General features: G+C 37.1%; 1 protein-coding gene across 2 annotated transcripts in view; it reads left to right on the top strand.

The window, feature by feature from the left end:
- Positions 1-20627, top strand: part of LOC121386268 (fibrocystin-L-like) — a 126575-nt gene that overhangs the window by 44298 nt on the left and 61650 nt on the right. For both annotated transcript variants that reach the window (XM_041517111.1, XM_041517112.1), the window contains exons 16-27: positions 2208-2319; positions 2982-3113; positions 4323-4477; positions 5674-5898; positions 7579-7712; positions 9620-9771; positions 10397-10554; positions 12406-12571; positions 13494-13648; positions 15080-15199; positions 16065-16170; positions 19285-19551. In XM_041517111.1, the coding sequence (XP_041373045.1) occupies positions 2208-2319; positions 2982-3113; positions 4323-4477; positions 5674-5898; positions 7579-7712; positions 9620-9771; positions 10397-10554; positions 12406-12571; positions 13494-13648; positions 15080-15199; positions 16065-16170; positions 19285-19551 (1882 nt within the window). The remainder of the gene's footprint in view (positions 1-2207; positions 2320-2981; positions 3114-4322; positions 4478-5673; positions 5899-7578; positions 7713-9619; positions 9772-10396; positions 10555-12405; positions 12572-13493; positions 13649-15079; positions 15200-16064; positions 16171-19284; positions 19552-20627) is intronic.

Genomic DNA, 20627 nt, shown 5'->3' with positions numbered 1-20627 from the left:
TTCTGTAATATTGACAGTGCACCAGGAAACACAGGTAACTAATGTCCATAGGGTTTTAACTAACGATCTAAAAAAAAATTAATTTTGAAGAAGTTGTCAAGTTTCAAAAACAATTTTGAACCAGCTAATAAAGGAAGATTTTTGTAACATCGACAGTGCGCCAGGAAACACAGGTACATAATGTTCATAGGATTTTAATGTGCTGCATGTTGTCAGTTTAAAACTGTTTTGAACCAGCTAATAAAGAAAGATTTTTGTAACATCGACAGTGTGCCAGGAAACGCAGGTACATAATGTTCATGGGATTTTAATGTAGAGATCTAAATGTTTTAAAATTTTCAACCAGCTAATAAATGAAGATTTCCGTAACATCAACAATGCACAAAGAAACACAGGTACATATAATGTTCATAGGATTTTAACATGAAGATCTAAATGTTTTTTAAATTTTGAACCAGCTAATAAATGAAGATTTCCGTAACATCGACAGTGCACAAAGAAACACAGGTACATAATGTTCATGGGGTTTTAACTGACAATCTAAAAAAAATATAAAAAATTGAAGTAGCTAATAATTTTTTTAATGAAGATTTATTTCTGTAACATCGACAGTAGAAATACAGGTAAATATACTGGCATATTTTTACATATGCCAGCCGCGTGTGCAGGAAATTATTCAGTGATCGCGTTTAAGACTGATGAGTGAGAGTTTTTACGGTGTTTGATTTCATCCTGCCGTGGAAATTATATATTTAAAAAATGAAAATTTGATTTGAGCCGAGGGGGTTTGTGCTATCCTGCCTGTGGGAAGTGCAAATAAAAGATCCCTTGCTGCCTGTCATAAAAGAGTAGCCTATGTGGTGACAGCAGGTTTCCTCTAAAAAAAACAGTGTCAGAATGACCATATGTTTGACGTCCAATAGCCGATGATAAGATAAAAAATCAATGTGCTCTAGTGGCATCGTTAAAACAAACTTTACTCTCTTTTTTTTGGTAGTAATGCTAATATGAATACATATTGTTGTTACTCAGATTCAAGTATTTTTATTTAATTTGTGCAGAAACCAGCCTGCCCCCACTACAAAAATGGGAGCCTGTATGCTTATGTGTGACATAAATACATTTTAGTTGCGAAACATGTTTTAAATTTGAAACTTGGTTTATAGTTGCACCTACATGTATGGATGTTCCTCATAATGTATGTGAAAAGAATTAAAAATTACTTAAACTAAAAATGTTATTGAATTTGGGCTATTTCTCATTCTAGCCAGTGCATCACAACTGATATTTCAAAGGCTGTGGTATGTGCTATCCTGTCTGTGGGATGGTGCATATAAAAGATCCTTAGCTACTAATGGAACAATGTAGCGGGTTTCCTCTCTAAGACTGTCAAAATGACCATATGTTTGACATCCAATGCCCTGATGATTGATAAATCAGTGTGGTCTAGTGGTGTCATTAAACAAAACAAACTTTAACTTTGTTATTGAATTTAAAATTCTTTTAAAAATTAATTGAATTTCTTTTTTTAACATACATGAATGTACATTGTAGATGAATGTCTAAAGGAAAGAAAGAAATGTTTTGTTTAACGACGCACTCAACACATTTTATTTATGGTCATATGGTGTCAGACATATGGTTAAGGACCACACAGATATTGAGAGAGGAAACCCGCTGTCGCCACATCATGGGCTACTCGTTTCGATTAGCAGCAAGGGTTCTTTTATATGCACCATCTCACAGACAGGATAGTACCTATCACGACCTTTGATATACCAGTTGTAGAGCACTGGTTTGAATGTCTAATGTACAACTCAGTGACACCGAATACGTTATGATAGGCAAGACATAGAAATCTGCGGAATTCTTGTTGACATGTAAGTTAAGTTGCTTAATGTTTTGTGAAGTGTATATTTTTAGTCTGAATGTTTTGTGAAGTGTATATTTTTAGTCTGAATGTTTTGTGAAGTGTATATTTTTAGTCTGAATGTTTTGTGAAGTGTATATTTTTAGTCTGAATGTTTTGTGAAGTGTATATTTTTAGTCTGAATGTTTTGTGAAGTGTATATTTTTAGTCTGAATGTTTTGTGAAGTGTATATTTTTAGTCAATGTTTTATGAAGTGTATATTTTTAGTCTGAATGTTTTGTGAAGTGTATATTTTTAGTCTGAATGTTTTATGGGTTTTTTCTTTTTGTTTTACAGGTGATAAAAGTTCAGTCTGGGGGAACGAAGTCTGCTAAAGCCAGCGTACAAACTGTCACAGTGTCGGGTTCCAGTAGCCAATACCGTCTAGGACTCCATGGTGCCTACACAGGTAATATATTTTGTGATATTTACATATTGTATACATACGATATTTACACAGATAGGATTCGCAATCCGGTACCGGCTCCCACCCAGAGCGAGTTTTAATGACTCAGTGGGTGGTAGGTGTAATGCCATAACACCCTCTTCTTTCTCACTAACCACTAACAACCAACAACTAACCCAGATAGCTTAGGTGTGTGCCCAGGACAGCATGCTTGAACCTTAATTGGATATAAGCACGGAAATAAGTTGAAATGAATTAATGCGATATTTACACAGATACGGTAGTATATATACACAAACCATGATTTATGCATATACATGTGTACAGGTTGTAAACCATCTCGTGAAACTTATAACGATATTATACCATGATATTTACTCAAGTACATGTAAAATACAATTTTTAACCAAATACTGTACCATGATATTTACACAGTTATTATACTATGATATTAACATAGGTAATATACCAAATACGACTGGCACATCAAAAGGCTGTGGTGTGCGCTGTCCTGTCTGGGAAGTGCATATGGATATAAAAGATACCGTGCTAATTTTTTTTAATTAGCCATAATTATGTTAGACACCAAATAGCTGTAGTTTATAGAGTTTATAGAGTGTGCTGAAGTGAAGTTAAAACAAACATTCCTTTCCTTTCTTCTCCAGAGCCACTGACAACAGCGACATCAGCTGACAGCATGAAGTCCGCTCTGGAAAAACTGCCGAGTCTTTCGCCGAGCACCGTAAGCGTGACGCAGTCTGGATTGGATTACATCATAAGCTTCAACACTGAACGAGGTTTGCCACCCTTCAATTCTGATTATTAGTCTTCAGCCAGTCCCTATTGGCCTATTTCTCATTCCAACCAGTGCTCCATAACTAAGTTTTGTCGGAGCTCAGTGGTAAAGTGTTCCATTGATGCACGGTCGGTCTAGGATTGATTGCCGTTGATGGACCAATTGGGCTATTTATCGTTCCAGCCAGTGCTCCACAACTGGTGGGACAAAGGCCATGGTACAAGGTATGTACTATCCTGTCTGTGGGATGGTGCATATAAAAGATCCCTTGCTGCTAATCAAAAAGAGTAGCCCATGAAGTGGCGACAGCGGGTTTCCTCTCTCAATATCTGTGTGGCCCTTAACCATATGTCTGACGCCATATAACCTTAAATAAAATGTGTTGAGTGCGTCATTAAATAAAACATTTCCTTCCTTCCTTCTTTTAGTCCATTTAGAGGCGAGTATAGGTTTTGTTTTCGTCTGTCCCACATATAATTTTCCAAACTTTTTTCCTCAATGTTTCAAGATACTAAGCTGAAAATATAAGTAGCTTTATCATGCAGAGACCGGCCTCGGTGGTGTCGTGGTTAGGCCATCGGTCTACATACTGGTAGGTACTGGGTTCGGATCCCAGTCGAGGCATGGGATTTTTAATCCAGATACCGACTCCAAACCCTGAGTGAGTGCTCCGCAAGGCTCAGTGGGTAGGTGTAAACCACTTGCACCGACCAGTGATCCATAACTGGTTCAACAAAGGCCATGGTTTGTGCTATCCTGCCTGTGGGAAGCGCAAATAAAAGATCCCTTGCTGCTAATCGGAAAGAGTAGCCCAGGAAATGTCGACAGCAGGTTTCCTCTCAAAAATCTGTGTGGTCCTTAACCATATGTCCGACACCATATAACCGTAAATAAAATGTGTTGAGTGCGTCATTAAATAAAATATTTCTTTCTTTCTTTATCATGCAGAGTTACATATCAAGGTTGAGCTTCATGGGGATTCGAATTATACATGTAGCTCTTGAATTTAGGAAATACTAAAACGCGGCCGCATTATGGTTTTTTCAGACTGTTTTTTTTTCACAATGCCTCCAGATATTGAGCTGAAATTTTATGTATTGCTTTATCATGTACTGTTACAGAGCCAGTTCTTCCTCTGTCTTCCGTTGCCTTTCCTTCTAATGTTTCCTATCAATGTCACCATAACAGCATTCCTGTTTTCTACATGCAGGTGACCTTCCTCTCCTGACATACAAGAAGGAAAATCCTGACTTATCCGTGTCTGTTGTTAAAACGACAGCTGGTGAACCGAGTCTCAATTACTTCAATGTCGGCTTCGACGGCATTGCGTCACCTGATATCAGTGTCGGAGCAACAGCAAAAGAAGTAAGTGTGTCTACATTAAAAAAAAAATAAAAAAAAAATTAAAAAATTAAAAAACCCAACCCTGGTTGGTGTGTTTCCTTTTTTTCTCGAAAAATGTATGTGGAAGGAAGGGTTTTTATAATGTATGTGTGTGTGTGTGTGTGTGTGTGTGTGTGTGTATTTTTATTTTTTTTTTATTTTTTTTTACACAAAGTGGAATATACTTTACAAGATAAGAACTTCAAACATGAGTTAAAGTTAAAGCTTGTTTTGTTTAATGACACCACTAGAGCATATTACTTTATTAATCATTGCCTCCTGGATGTCAAACATTTGGTAATTTTTACATATAGTTTTTAGAAAGAAATTCTGCTTCATTTTTTTCAGTAGCAGCAAGACATCTTTCATATACACCATCCTATTATTACTTTTGCTACCATTATTATTATTACAACTTATTAATTATAATTATTACTATTATAATCATTATTAATTATAATTATTACTATTATAACTATTAATCATAATTATTACTATTATAACCATTATTAATTATAATTATTACTATTATGACCATTATTAATTATAATTATTACTATTATAACTATTAATCATAATTATTACTATTATAACCATTATTAATTATAATTATTACTATTATAACTAGTATTAATTGTAATGATTACTATTATAACCATTATTAATTATAATTATTACTATTATGACCATTATTAATTATAATTATTACTATTCTAACCATTATTAATTATAATGATTACTATTCTAACCATTATTAATTATAATTATTACTATTATAACTAGTATTAATTGTAATGATGACTATTCTAACCATTATTAATTATAATTATTACTATTATAACTAGTATTAATTGTAATGATGACTATTCTAACCATTATTAATTATAATTATTACTATTATAACTAGTATTAATTGTAATGATGACTATTCTAACCATTATTAATTATAATTATTACTATTATAACTAGTATTAATTGTAATGATGACTATTCTAACCATTATTAATTATAATGATTACTATTCTAACCATTATTAATTATAATTATTACTATTATAACTAGTAATAATTGTAATGATTACTATTATAGCCATTATTGATTATAATTATTACTATTATAACCATTATTAATTATAATTATTACTATTATAACTATTATCAATTATAATTATAATTCAGGTGGAACAGGCTCTGACATCTCTGTTTAGTGTGAGATGTCCTGACGACCTGGGTGCCAAAGGAAGTAGCACATTCTTCCAGGGTTTTGAAGACAGCGTTGAAACAAAGTTTGGAACGAGAGTGTCCGATGAGGAACCGTTCTGCGGGATGTACTCGGCTAAAAACCCCAATTACTTGTTTATAAAGCCCAAGAAAATCGGAGTCAACCTCTTACAGTTCTCTCACGTGAGATGCTTTTCTGTTTGTTTGACCTTTAGACTGCTGGATTACTTTTTGACAAAATCCACGTTGAGTGGGTACAAGTTTATAATTTTTACTCACACATATTCACTTAAATGTTTTATAAATACATAAAATAAAGTTTATATTTGAATCGGTAAGTATTATTTTCGTGTATTTTTCTAATTTTCATGTTATTTTAGATCAGTTATTGTTGATTAAAATTAGGCAAAAAATCCAAAAAGTAGCATTTATTTACGGGCATTTGTGGCCAGCTGTCCATTATTCTCAATAACAGTAGCTTTCTGACCAGAATTGTTTTTAAAAAAAAGACTACGATTTATATCCCAATATATGGTGATTTCTGTTGTTGGTAAAACGATCAAATGTATTAACAAATTAGCTGTCACAATCAGCTATCGATCCCTGAAAATGACCACAACGTGCCGCCATTGTTGTCAAGCAAAAATACTTGCCGGAAACTTAAAATTTCAAGCCATTTTACAGTGAAAACTCTTAATTTTAAAGACACAGGAAGCTAAGTTGTCTTTTGTTTCCTGTTACTAAATTGTTTCCGGTGAGTGTCGTGTGCAAAACAGCAGGAAATATGAATTGGGGAATCAACTGTATACAGTGTACAATATGTCGACTGTAAGTCAGAAGGTTAAGGATTGTCCGTTATTTCTTTTACGTTCATAGAGGTGGGAATTGTCCTCGTATCAGCTGTTTTCCTCTCATGGAACATTGTGTTTTCTTGCATTTCAATCGTCCTTTCCTCTGAAATTGTGTCAGACGACACAGATTTTAAGCTAGGATTTCAAGAAGTTCTGGGACCCCTCTAGATTTCCTCTTTTTTACAGTTCACCAATTCCCACCCCTGAACATAAGTTTTGCCGATGATTTTGTTTTGTTCATACCCAGATGAATGTAAAAGAAATAACAGACAATACTTATAATTAAATTTTAATTAATCTTGCTAATAATAACACATATTTTTATATTTATTTACCTTTGGTCCATAAATGATAACACTCCATAAGACAACTTGCCCATATAAAATGACGTCATCAGATATGATGTTCCCTGACGACGTAATTTTTACATTCATTGAGAAAAGAACAAACTCCCATTGCTACATCTGGACCAATGAGATGATGTTATGTTATATTGAATGTCACGGAAATTTAATTATATAATTATGTACTATTTCTTTCTTCCTTACTATCTTCCTTTCTTCTAACCACATCTCTGATGCATTTTCCTTAGTTTGACGCCCAATAGCTGATGTACTTTTCATGCTGGTGTGTCATTACACATTCATTCATTCATTTCTGTCATATTTTCTTTCCATACTTCCTTCTTTCCTTTTTATTTTCCAGGGCCATACCTGATCACAATTCTAGTGGGGGGGGGGGGGGGGCACTACTTTTTGTTAACAAATGAAACACAATACAAATTAAACTCTGAGATGTGTTTGTGCTATTTTCTGGAAGAAAGAAAAAGTGAGATTTTCAGAGGGGCAACTGCCCCCCCCCCCCCCCCCCCCCCTCCCTCCCCCCCCCCCCCCTCCCCCCCCCCCCTCCCCCCCCCCCCCTCCCCCCCTCCCCCCTCCCTCCCCCAGCCCCCCAGGTACGGCCCTGTTTTGTTTGCCTGTGTTGACTATTTTTATGTTTCTGTGTTTTTCAGCTTTGTTTTGCCTATCGAGGTGAGATTGTTAAAGTCCAGTTTGCGTTTAGCTATTTGAAATCTGACAATTCCGGCCGTGGCACAGCCTGGGCGTCTTTCACTGTACCACGTGACGCAGCAGCCGACCCCAAAATGTGAGTTTTACTTCAATCATGGCCATAAGTCTGTACCACACACAAGAGCTATCGTAAGCCTATACCACACACAAGAGCTATCGTAAGCCTATACCACACACAAGAGCTATCGTAAGCCTATATACCACACACAAGAGCTATGGGCTAAGCAACAGTTACTTGAGAGTAGCTGTTAGCTCATAGCAATTTGACTGCACTCGATGAGCTAGTTTGCTTACGACTGTCAGAATTCTTCTGTTGCAATTTTCATATTTCCATTAATTTGGTCTGTTGGCGAATTCAGCTCAGAGCAATTTCACTTCATTCGATGAGATGTTTTGCTCAACTGATGGCTCTGGTGTGCGGTGTGCGGTCATGGTGCACTGGCTGGAGCGAGAAATTCAATTTAAAAGTGTCCCCAGGGCTTGAACTTAAGAATTTGTTTCCCACTGCAATTTTTAAAAGAATTGTAAAGGGTTAAACAGTCCACCGACGGCAATTTTGGGCCTGCCTATGGCAATTATTTTAAATAGGGTAAAGCTCTGTTGCTAGTTCATCTTGTTACCTGATTTGTTTTGTGAGGCAGGGTATGGTTCAGTTGGTATAACACTCGTCTGAGGTGTTTTGTTCGCAGGATCAAACCTTCTCTGTAAATACATTCTCTGATTCTATTAACTTTTTTTACTAATTGCTATTTTCAAAATTCTGCCCATTTTCAAACTCTACCATATCCCCCCCCCCCCAAACCCGAGGCAGGACTCAGGATGGGCATGTTCGAAACCCTAGTGGTATATGGGCACGTTAAACTAGTTACCTATCTATCTGTCCGATTCTTCCCCCCCCCCCCCCCCATCCCATCATTTGCCCCATGACTGGTACATGGATATCAACGGTCATGGTAGGTGCCGTCTTGTCTGTGAAACTGCACATAAAAGATCCACTGTTGCTAATGGAAAAATGTGGTGGGTTTCCTCTGAAGAAATGTGACATGTAATAGATGATGATACATCAATACATGAGCATACGAGACAAGGGCAGAGGGTATACACAGGGCAACTCTTTCCCCCTCCCCCAATGTTGGAGCAAATCCTCAAATTTGGACAAAATGAACTGCCCTGATCACTTTTTCATCGTGTATTTCCATCATTGTACGTACAATATTAGTGTAAATCCATGTAAAAATGCCTAGTGATTTTTATTTGTACCATCATATACATGTAGCTGTTTGGCAGTAATGCTAATGTTGTTATCCAGATTCGGGCGTTTTTGTTTAAAAATTGGCCTTTTTTTTCTACAAAAGTGGGAGCTCGTACACCTAATCAGTGTTTCTGCCAGAAATAAAGAAAAAAAGAAATGTTTTATTTAATGACGCACTCAACACATTTTATTTACGGTCATATGGCATCAGACCCGCTGTTGCCACTTCATGGGCTACTCTTTTTGATTGGCAGCAAGGGATCTTTTATGTGAACCATCCCACAGACAGGGTAGTACATACCATGGTCTTTGATATACCATTTGTGGTGCACTTGCTGGAACAAGAAATAGCCCAATGGGCCCACCGACGGGGATCGATCCCAGACCGACCAAGCATCAAGCGAGCGCTGTACCACTGCTGCCAGAAAGAATTTTTTTGGGTATGGTGCCATGAAATTGAATATTTACAATGTGTGTGCTGAATGCAACTACATGCAGTTGATTGAGGGTATGGGGGGCTTCCCCTCAGAAAGAAAACTGGTTAGAGTCGGGGTTAAGAAAACCATACAGTAATTTTGTCAAAAGGTCAACTTAAAAAAAATAAAAATCTGCAAAAACATTTGGCACCATACCCGTTTTACCCTCTGGCAGAAACCCTGCTATTGCTCTATATAGTTGTCTCATTAAAGAAAAACAAAGTTTAAGTTTATCAATGGTTGTTGTGTTTGTAGATGGTCTTATCACTGCGAGGACATTGCTGCTATTGCCAAGCAGAGAAATTCAAATGCTGACCATCGTATCGATTTGGCAAGAATAATCCGCAAGGGGCCAGAACTCTTCGTTGATAGTGTTCGTTTGGCGCGAGAGGCGGACAAGGATTCAGGTCAGTTAATTACTGAAACTTTTTTTTTTCTTCAGTATTTTAGTATTTTAACTTTTAAGACAATGGCAACAAACTAAGGACTTTTTTATATTTCTTTTTCTTTCATTAACAACTTTTTAAAGATAAAATTCAGCTCCGTTAGCTAGAAATATCCTGACAATACAACAAACCAAGGACTTTTTAATATTTCTTTTCTTTCATAAACAACTTTTTAAAGATAAAATTCATCTCCGTTAGCCAGAAAGATCCTGACAATAGCAACAAAATAAGGACTTTTTTATATTTCTTTTTCTTTCATTAACAACTTTTTAAAAATAAAATTCATCTCCGTTAGCCAGAAAGATCCTGACAATAGCAACAAACTAAGGACAGAATTCTCCGTGATAGTTCTTTTTCTTTCATTAACAACTTTTTAAAAATAAAATTCATCTCCGTTAGCCAGAAAGATCCTGACAATAGCAACAAACTAAGGACAGAATTCTCCGTGATAGTTCTTTTTCTTTCATTAACAACTTTTTAAAGATAAAATTAAGCTGACAACGACAACAATTAAACTCGGGACGACTGTCTCTTTTATACTTCTTTTTCTTTCATTAACAAACTTTTTTTCTTTGTTCTTGTACAGCTGGTGTGAATGACAGAAGAATGCCGCCAGCGAAACCGAACGGATTCCGCATTAAGACAGTTGAGGTGACGAGCGCCGAGGTGGGGACGTACACCGTTGTCATGACACCATTCAACTGTGGTTACGACTTGCCACTCTTCAGCCTGGAGTATGGAAAGGTAAAGCTAAAAATGTTTCTTCTTTTTTTTTTTTAATTCTATGGTTACGATTTCTTATTGTTTTACCTGCATATGAGATTCAAAATGAAAAGTAAATTTGTTTTAATTCTGTGGTTACGATTTCTCATTGTTTTACCTGCATATGAGTTTCAAAATGAATAGTAAATTTGTTTTAATTTTGTGGTTACGATTTCTCATACATGTAGTTTTACATGTATATGAGTTTCAAAATAAAAAGTAAATTTGTTTTAATTTTGTGGTTACGATTTCTCATAGTTTTACATGTATATGTGTTTGAAAATGAAAAGTAAATTTCTTTTAATTCTGTGGTTAAAATTTCTCATTGTTTTATTATATGAGTATGGAAAGAAAAGGGTTTTTTTCTTTCTTTTTTTTTGAATTTTGAGGATACAATTTCTCATTGTTTCATACATGTATGAGTATGAAAAGGAAAAGTAAATTTTTTTAATTTCTGTAGGAACAGTTTCTTTAATTTAAGCATGGAAAGATAAAGTTCAAATTCCTTTTAATTTTTTTTTTTTTTTTAAATCCATGGTTACAAGAATAGTAATATAGTTTGTGCAGTTTTCCCCCTCAGCTGCTGTGTAGTGTTGTATTGAAAATTATCATGAATGACATCACATACGATGTAATCCATGTTTTTTAGTAAAGTTTGGTACTTTCAAAATAGGTATTTTGTAAGACACTAAGTTTGCATTATTTTCATGAAGCAGAAGAAGGAATTACATTTCGTACTTGCTGCTGGAAATAAAAGTACACAGTAAAAAAGATTTAAAGGGACATTCCCGAGTTTGCTGCACTTTTTAAGATGTTATCGACTAACTTTTCAATGATTGTAATTACATATCAAATATATTTTTCTGCGTAAAATAGTAGTGGCTGTATATTAAACGTGTTTCTGATTGTTCTAATATTTGTACTAGGTTAAATTTTATCTTATTTCCTAAATATAGTTTTTTCGTACGTACGAAATTATTTGAAGACGAAATCCAGTTTGGGCTTCTTACAAATATTAAAACAAACAGAAAAACGTTGAATATACAGCCACTGATATTCTAAACAAGAAAATGTATTTAATATGCAAGTTTAATCGTAGAAATATTTTATTAGACGGAAACATCTTACAATGCAGCAAACTCAGGAATGTCCCTTTAAACTGTATTATAAAGTTTTCCACCGAGATCAATTCACCAAGTAATATTTTGTTCATTGAAATTCACTGTGCAAGTGTTAGAAATAGCTACACAATTGTAAAATATTAAAGAGTACCTGTAGTTGCCCATCAGTTTGTAGTTGATTATCAATTGTCACTACCATAATCGAAATCTAGGGAACAAAAATTATGCCATAATATTTTTCAAAATGTAAATGGAGGGGAATGAGATTTTAATTTTTAATTTATTTTTTTTAGGACATTGGAAATAACAAAAACAATTTTTTAAATATTTTTTGGCCAATATATAAAAAACCCAGGAAGGGCATTATCCACAGGGTGGGCAGAGCATTATCCAGGGGGTGGGCAGGGCATTATCCACGGAGTGAGCAGGGCATTATCCAGGGGGTGGACAGGGAATTGTCCATGGCTTGGGCAGTGCATTATCTAGGGGGTGGGCAGGGCATTATCCATATGGTGGGCAGGGCATTATCCACGGGGTGGGCAGGGCATTATCCACAGGGTGGGCAGGGCATTATCCACAGGGTGGGCAGAGCATTATCCAGGGGGTGGGCAGGGCATTATCCACGGGGTGGGCATGGAATAAAATCTTAACATTTATTTATTATGGCCTTTCCTGGATCTGTAACTAAAAAATGTTTTCTTCTGTTCTATAGGTGACATCGGGTAGCATATCAAAAACCAGTTCGAGTGCTGACTTCTCTCTCAGTAACGGCGGAACGAGTCTCACCGTACAGGTGACCCGTGACCTCACCACAGGCACAGCAACACCCCCTGTTGGCGGGGATTTCAAGATCACATTTGAGGGAAAAACAACTGAAGGTAAGCTGGTCACAAATAACCGATGTTCCACTGACAGGATTTGAACTGGGGACTTCCTGAATGAAAAGTCTATTGCTCAGTTTGTTGAAAGTCCAGGGGCCTAATTCACAACGGTCTCTTAGGCTCTGCTAGACAACAAAGCGTCCTCTTTGCAAGTCTGTTAGCACTGCACTGCGAGATCGCAAATTTGCAAGAGTTTAGTGAATTAGGCCCCAGTTCTCAGAGGCAGATCCAAAGGGGGGAACCAAACCAGGGGACCTGTCCACACCTCAGATATTAAAGTTCCCCTTTTCTTACTCTTTTAAAAAAAAAAATTCTGTTGGGATGCCCTTTTGATGAGTTGGTCCATTTGCTGGCAGGAGTTAGCTCAGTAGGTTGAGTGCTCCTTCCTATGCCGGCCAGTACCACATGCAGAGTGAGTTTTATGTCATGTCATGTCATAGGGTTTTATGTGTACATTCAGAACAAGCTGTTGTAGCGCACACCTGTCGTGGGCACAAGAGCCGGCCTTGGCTGGCTCCTCCGTCCATGACAGGAAAGGTGGGGGGAGGGGAGAGGAGGGACCGCCTGCACTGGCAGGTGCAAGGGAGCACCAGCAGCCCGATCAAATCGGTAGCAAGCGGGTGGGGGTGGTGATGGTGCTATGGAATTTTGAATTGAGCGGTTAATGTGAGTCTTAAAGCAGTGACTCAAGATATTGATCTGAAATTTTGTGTACAACTTTATCACAGAATAGCTGTTACAGAATAAGTTTAACTTTCATGACAATTTACCCTTTTTTTTTTGACAGTTATGATCCTTGAACTTAGGAGATACAAAACTTTATTGCTTTAGCAGTACTCTCAGAATGCTTGTTAGACAAATATTCCTTTTCTGTTCTTTTTTGGACTTTTAAAAATTAGTGTTGCCGTTTTTGTTTCAGCCATTCCTGCATACGCCAAGGGTGACACTGTTGCCGATGAACTGAAGGCACTGTCTACAATTGGTGAGATTTCTGTGGAGCGTAACGGCGACTGCGCCAACTTTGATTACGAACTCACCTGGATAACACAGGCTGGAGATCTCAATCCAATAACGGTAGGTAGACTTAAAAGGGACTTAGTCCATTGTTGAACCCTTAATCTAGACCTCTCTGTGGTAATGGTTTTTAAAGGGACATAGTCCATTGTTGAACACTTTAGAACTCTCCACGGTAACAGTAAGTAAACTTTAAAGGGACATAGTCCATTGTTGAACACTTTAGACCTTTCCATGGTAACAGTAAGTAAACTTTAAAGGGACATAGTCCATTGTTGAACACTTTAGACCTTTGTGTTGACAGTAAGTAAACTCTAGACCTCACCATGATAATTAATGGTAAGTAACATTTGAACCTCTCCACAGTAACTGTAAGTAAACTTTAGACCTATACGGTAATGGTAAGTAAACTTTTAAAGGGACATGGTCCATTGTACACTTTAAAGTGTGTCTAGCTAACAATTTACCAAGTTGAACATGCATGGACCTTACAGAATGATGCTACTAACAGTCTTCTTCAGAGTATTGATTTCTGCACTACAAATTGTTTTATGTAAAATGAATGAAAGTAAATATGGCTCAAATACTGAAAACCAAACTTACATATATGAATGTAAATTTAAAAAAACAACCAAAAACAAACCATATGAGAGGGATTTCTTCTTCTTCTTCTTCTTCTTCTTCTTTGTCTTCTTCCTCCTCTCCTCCTCTCCTCCTCTTCTTCTCCTTCTTCTTCTTCTTCTTCTTCTTCTTCTTTGTCTTCTTCCTCCTCTCCTCCTCTCCTCCTCTCCTCCTCTTCTTCTCCTTCTTCTTCTTCTTCTTCTTCTCTTCTTCTTCTTCTTCTTCTTCTTCCTCTCCTTCTTCTTCCTCTTCCTCTTCCTCCTCCTCCTCTTCTTCTCCCTCTTCTTCTCCTTCTTCTTCTTCTCCTTCTTCTTCTTCCTCCTCTCCTCCTCTCCTCCTCTTCTTCTCCTTCTTCTTCTCTTCTTCTTCTTCTTCTTCCTCTTCTTCTTCTTCTTCTTCTTCTTCCTCTCCTTCTTCCTCTCCTTCTTCCTCCTCCTCCTCTTTTTCTCCTTCTTCTTCTTCTCCTTCTTCTCCTTCTCCTCCTCCTCCTTCTTCTACTACTTCTTCTTCCTACTCCTTCTCCTTCTCCTTCTTCTTCTACTTCTTCCTACTCCTACTCCTACTCCTACTTCTTCTTCTTCTTCTTCTTACTCCTACTCCTACTCCTACTCCTACTTCTACTTCTACTTCTACTTCTTTGTCTTCTTCTTCTTTTTCTTCCTCCTCCTCCTCCTCTTCTCCTCCTCCTCTTCTTCTCCTTCTTCTCCTTCTTCTCCTTCCTCCTCCTCCTTCTTCTCCTTCTTCTTCCTCTTCTTCCTCTTCCTCTTCCTCTTCCTCTTCCTCTCCGTCGTCTTCTTCTTTGTCTTCTTCTTCTTATTATTATTAGAACATATTAGCAACTTGGTTAATGTTATTTCTTTGATCTGACAGGTTGATTCCAGTTTAACAGGAAATGTGGTGGCTGTTGCCGTAACGACACTAACCGACGGAAGTGTGTGGTTCGATCCAATCATGGGAGACATGTTACAAACACCACACCCCAAACCACAGGTAAATATTGTATAATCTTACCACACCATAGGTAAATATTGTATAATCTTACCACACCACAGGTAAATATTGTATAATTTTACTTACCAAACCACAGGTAAATATTGTATACTCTTTCTTTCCAAACCACAGGTAAATATTGTATAATCTTACCAAAGCACAGGTAAATATTATACAGTCATACTCACTAAACCACAGGTAAATATTATAATATCTTACACCTAACAACAGGTAAATATTGACAATCATGTTTTTCAAACTACAGGTAAATATTTTACAATCATGCTCACCAAACCACAGGTAAATATTATGTAATCCTAAACTCCAGACAACAGGTAAATATTATATAATCCTATATTGTAAACAAGTTCCTACTGTATTAGGTCTGATAGCCAATACCAGTTCCAGCACTGGATGGATGGATGGATGGATGGATGGATGGATGCATGGATGGATGGGTGGGTGGGTGGGTGGATGGATGGATGGGTGGATGGGTGGGTGGGTGGATATGGGGGGACATGTGGTCGGGCAGGGCAGGTAGGGATGGATTGACTGACTAATGGATGATTGGGATGGACATATGGTTAGATCTATGGATGAACAAACAGATGGATGAAAGATGGATGGATTAGTGGGTAGGTGGATGGATAGACTGATGGTTAGATCTGTGGATGAACAAAGAGAAGGATAGATAGACACACAAACAGACGTATGGATGGGATGAATGGATTCATAGATGGATAGACAGTATCAGATGCATGTACAGATAGATAAATAGATAGTTAACAAGTCCCCAACCTGAAAGATATATCCGCTATTGGGCGTCAAAAAACCTGGATTATGTGGATTTTGTTTGTCATTTCAGATTCGTGCCTACATCAACAAGATCCCAACGGCGTGCAGTGGTGACTGCAGCTATGAGTGGTTACAGTCGGCTACGCCAACTATCACTGGTGTTAACCCTTCATCAGGTAACAGCTGTTTTTAATTTATTATTGGCTACGTTAACCCTTCAAGAGGTAACAGCTGTTTTTAGTTTATTACCTGCTACGCCAACCATCATTGGTGTTAACCCTTCATCAGGTAACAGCTGTTTTTAATTTATTATTGGCTACGTTAACCCTTCAAGAGGTAACAGCTGTTTTTAGTTTATTACCTGCTACGCCAACCATCAATGGTGTTAACCCTTCAACAGGTAACAGTTGTTTTTAATTTATTATTGGCTACATTAACCCTTCAAGAGGTAACAGCTGTTTTTAGTTTATTACCTGCTAAACCAACCATCAATGGTGTTAACCCTTCAACAGGTAAAAGCTGTTTTTAATTTATTATCTGCTACCCAACCATCACTGGTATTAACCCTTCAACAGGTAACAGCTGTTTTTGGTTTATTATCTGCTACACCAACCATCATGTGTTAACCCTTCAACAGGTAACAGCTGTGTTTAATTTATTATCGGCTACACCAACCATCACTGGTGTTAACCCTTTAACAGGTAATAGCTGTTTTTAGCTTATTATCTGCTATACGCCAAACATCACTGGTGTTAACCCTTCAACAGGTAACAGCTGTTTTTAGTTTATTATCACCTACACCAACCATCACTGGCGTTAACCCTTCAACAGGTAACAGCTGTTTTTAATTTATTATTGGCTATGTTAACCCTTCAAGAGGTAACAGCTGTTGTTAATTTATTGTCTGCTACACCAACCATCATTGGTGTTAACCCTTCAACAGATAACAGCTGTTTTTAATTTATTATTGGCTACGTTAACCCTTCAAGAGGTAACAGCAGTTTTTAGTTTATCTTCTGCTATGTCTACCAACAGGTAACAGCTGGGGTTTTCTTTTTATTATTGGCTTTGTTAACCCTTCAACAGGTAACAGCTGTTTTTTATTTATTACCATATTAATATAAGAATTGTTTGTAGTTTGTTTGTGAATTTATTGATGTATATTAACAGTCACAAATTGTATAAAATTCTGTAGTGTAGGAAAGCGATTTTATGTTAAATTTGTAACTGAGTCTGTTATACATCGATAAATTCACAAAAAATTACAAACAATTTTTATAATTACAAACACAACTTATTTAGTTAAAAATACACAAAAATCAGTTTCTAATATCCCGGTCCTTTTAATGACCCTGTTTTACACAATGTTATCCCATTTGACGTTATGACATAATTTTTTGAGGTTTATAAAATGACTTGTTTTTGTTGTGCCGGCATCCGATCATAATAGAGTTAATAGTGAAAAGTTTGTGATAATTTCATCTTAAGGTTCAAGCACGCTGTCTTGGGCACATACCTCAGCTATCTGGGCTATCTGTCCTGGGACCAATTCCTTCATAAGTCTCCATAAGACCTGTTTTGCATTTAAATGTAAATATCTGACTGAAAAGCAATTTCTTTAAGTATGAACAGTACAAATAGCAATTTTCAAAATACAGTGAACCTGTTTAAACTGGCCCCTGAACAAAACGGAATCCTATCAACATAGGCTAAGTTTCTAGGTCCCAATTTTTTTTAATTCTTAAACGTGACCCTCTAAATACTGGATCCTGCCAATCATTGACAGTCACCTTTAATAAAGGTCACCGGCCTTGGTGGTGTCGTGGTTAAGCCATCAGACATAAGGCTGATAGATACTGGGTTCACAGCCCGGTACCGGCTCCCACCCAGAGCACTATTTCTCGCTCCAGCCAGTGCACCATGACTGGTACATCAAAGGCTGTGGTATGTATTATCTTGTCTATGGGATGGTGCATATAAAAGATCCCTTGCTGCTAATCGAAAAGAGTAGCCCATGTAGTGGCGACAGCGGGTTTCCTCTCTCAATACCTGTGTGGTCCATAACCATATGTCCGACGCAGTATAACCATAAATAAAATGTGTTGAGTGCGTCGTTAAATAAAATATTTCCTTCCTTCTCAGCCAGAGCGAGTTTTAACGACTCAGTGGGTATACAGTAGGTGTAAGACAACTACAACCTCTACTCTCTCACTGACCACTAAATACTAACCCACTGTCCTGGACAGAGCCCAAATAGCTGAGGTGTGTGCCCAGGACAGCATGCTTGAACCTTAATTGGATATAAGCACGAACATAAGTTGAAATGAATGAAATAATTAATAAAGGTCATCTAAATTATATGCTCTTTCCTAAATGATTAAATTGTGGAGATTGAAGCTTTAAGCAACATACATTAGGCTATATAGAGATTATTATACGAGCTTGTGTGTCATACTGATTTTATTAAATGAGTGTCAGGATTATTGTACTACCCGAGAGAGAGCGAGGGTAATACACGAATCCCGACACAAGTTGTAAAATCAGTACAATTCACATGCGAGTATAATAATTTCTTTATTATCCACATTATCCAAAATATGTTTATGAATAACAAACTAGAAAACGTTTGAAATGTAACTAAAAAGAGATGACGAAACGATGTCATTTTCCGAAATGACGTCATTTTTGATAAGCGTTTATACTGAGGAAGCCACATTAAGTTATGACGTCGCTTCACAAAATTACGCTATTCGTGGTGCATGTGAAATCATTATGACACACTTGGGTCATACTGATTATATTTCCCTGAATATCTTGAACTATGTGGGTAATAACACAAAATAGTTACTAGATTTTCATTGTCGGTGAGCTCATTGGGCTATTTCTTATTCCAGCCAGTGCACCACGACTGGTATAACAAAGGCCATGGTATGTGCTATTCTCTCTATGGAATGGTGTATATAAATGATCCCTAATTGCTACTAATGGAAAAATATAGCGGGTTTCCTAAATGTCAAAATGACCAAATGTTTGACATCTAATAGCCGATGATTAATAAATCAATGTGCTCTAGTGGTGTCGTTAAATAAAACAAACTTTTATATCATGCTTGATGTGTAGTACATGTATTTCCAATGTCCTAAAAATATAACATTTAAAAAAAAAAATCATCAACCCCCCCCCCCCCCCCCCCCCCCCCATTTAAAGAAACCCATGCAATTGGTACAATGTTTTTTCTTATGACAAAAACCACACCTTTGATGGGGTTTTTTTTTCTCTTTTTTTTCCAGGAATGGTAGCTAATAGCATTGCCATCACCATCACCGGTACTGGCTTCGATAGCACTCCTGCCAACAACACCGTCAGCATCGGAGGCGTTGCATGTACGGTTACCGCAGCAACTGCGACAACAATCACATGTAACATTGGCAATGGGCCGACCGGATCTCATGCAATTGTCGTAGATGTAGCTGGAAAAGGACTGGCATCTGGTTCTGTTACGTTCAGCTATCTCTCGGCCATCACTAGCATTTCTCCGACATCCGGTAGCATTGGAGGTAGGTCAGGGGTCAAAATTAAAATATATTTTCACTTGCCTAAGGAACTAATATTTCTGTTACATTCGTCTATATGTCTCGGCCATCACTGGCATTTCTCCAACCTCCGGTAGCATTGGAGGTAGGTCAGGGGTCAAAATTAAAATATATTTTCACTTGCCTAAGGAACTAACATTTCTGTTACATTCGTCTATATGTCTCAGCCATCACTGCCATTTCTCTGACCTCTGGTAGCATTGGAGATGAGTCAGGGATCGAAATTAAAATATATTTTCACGTTCAAAAGAAACTAACATTTCTGTTTAATTCAGCCATGTGTCTGCCATTATGTCTATTTCTCCAACTTGTGGTAGCATTGGAAGTGGGTCAGGGGTCGAAATTAAAATGTATTTTCACTTGCCTAAGGAACTAATATTTCTGTTACATTTGTCTACATGTATATGTCTCGGCCATCACTGGCATTTCTCCGACCTCTGGTAGCATTGGAGGTAGGCAAGGGGTCGAAATTAAGATGTATTTTAATTTTCAAAAGGAACTAACATTTCTGTTTAATTCAGCCATGTGTCTGCCATTACATCTATTTCTCCAACTTGTGGTAGCATTGGAGGTGGGTCAGGGGTCGAAATTAAAATATATTTCCACTTGCCTAACGAACTAACATTTCTGTTACATTCGTCTATATGTCTCGGCCACAACTGGCATTTCTCCGACCTCCAGTAGCACTGGAGATGAATCAGGGATCGAAATTAAAATATATTTTCATGTTCAAAAGAAACTAACATTTCTGTTTAATTCAGCTATGTGTCTGCCATTACGTCTATTTCTCCAACTTGTGGTAGCCGAAATTATGGGTAGAAATTAACAAATATTGTCAGATGTCTAAGTAACTAACATTTCTGTTTAATTCCGTCAAATCTCTGTCATTATGTCCATTTCTCTGACGTTTGATAGTATTAGAGGGAGGTCAGGGGTTCAAATTCAGAAGTAATTTCACTTGCCTATCTTCAGGTATGTCACTGTTATATTTCTCCCAACTTCTGGTGTATTTGCCTAGTTCATCTTCAATTTACATTTGG

This window comes from Gigantopelta aegis, chromosome 12 (genome assembly GCF_016097555.1).
Source record: "Gigantopelta aegis isolate Gae_Host chromosome 12, Gae_host_genome, whole genome shotgun sequence".
Classification (NCBI taxonomy): Eukaryota; Metazoa; Mollusca; class Gastropoda; order Neomphalida; family Peltospiridae; genus Gigantopelta; species Gigantopelta aegis.
This window is presented reverse-complemented; position numbering and strand designations above follow the sequence as displayed.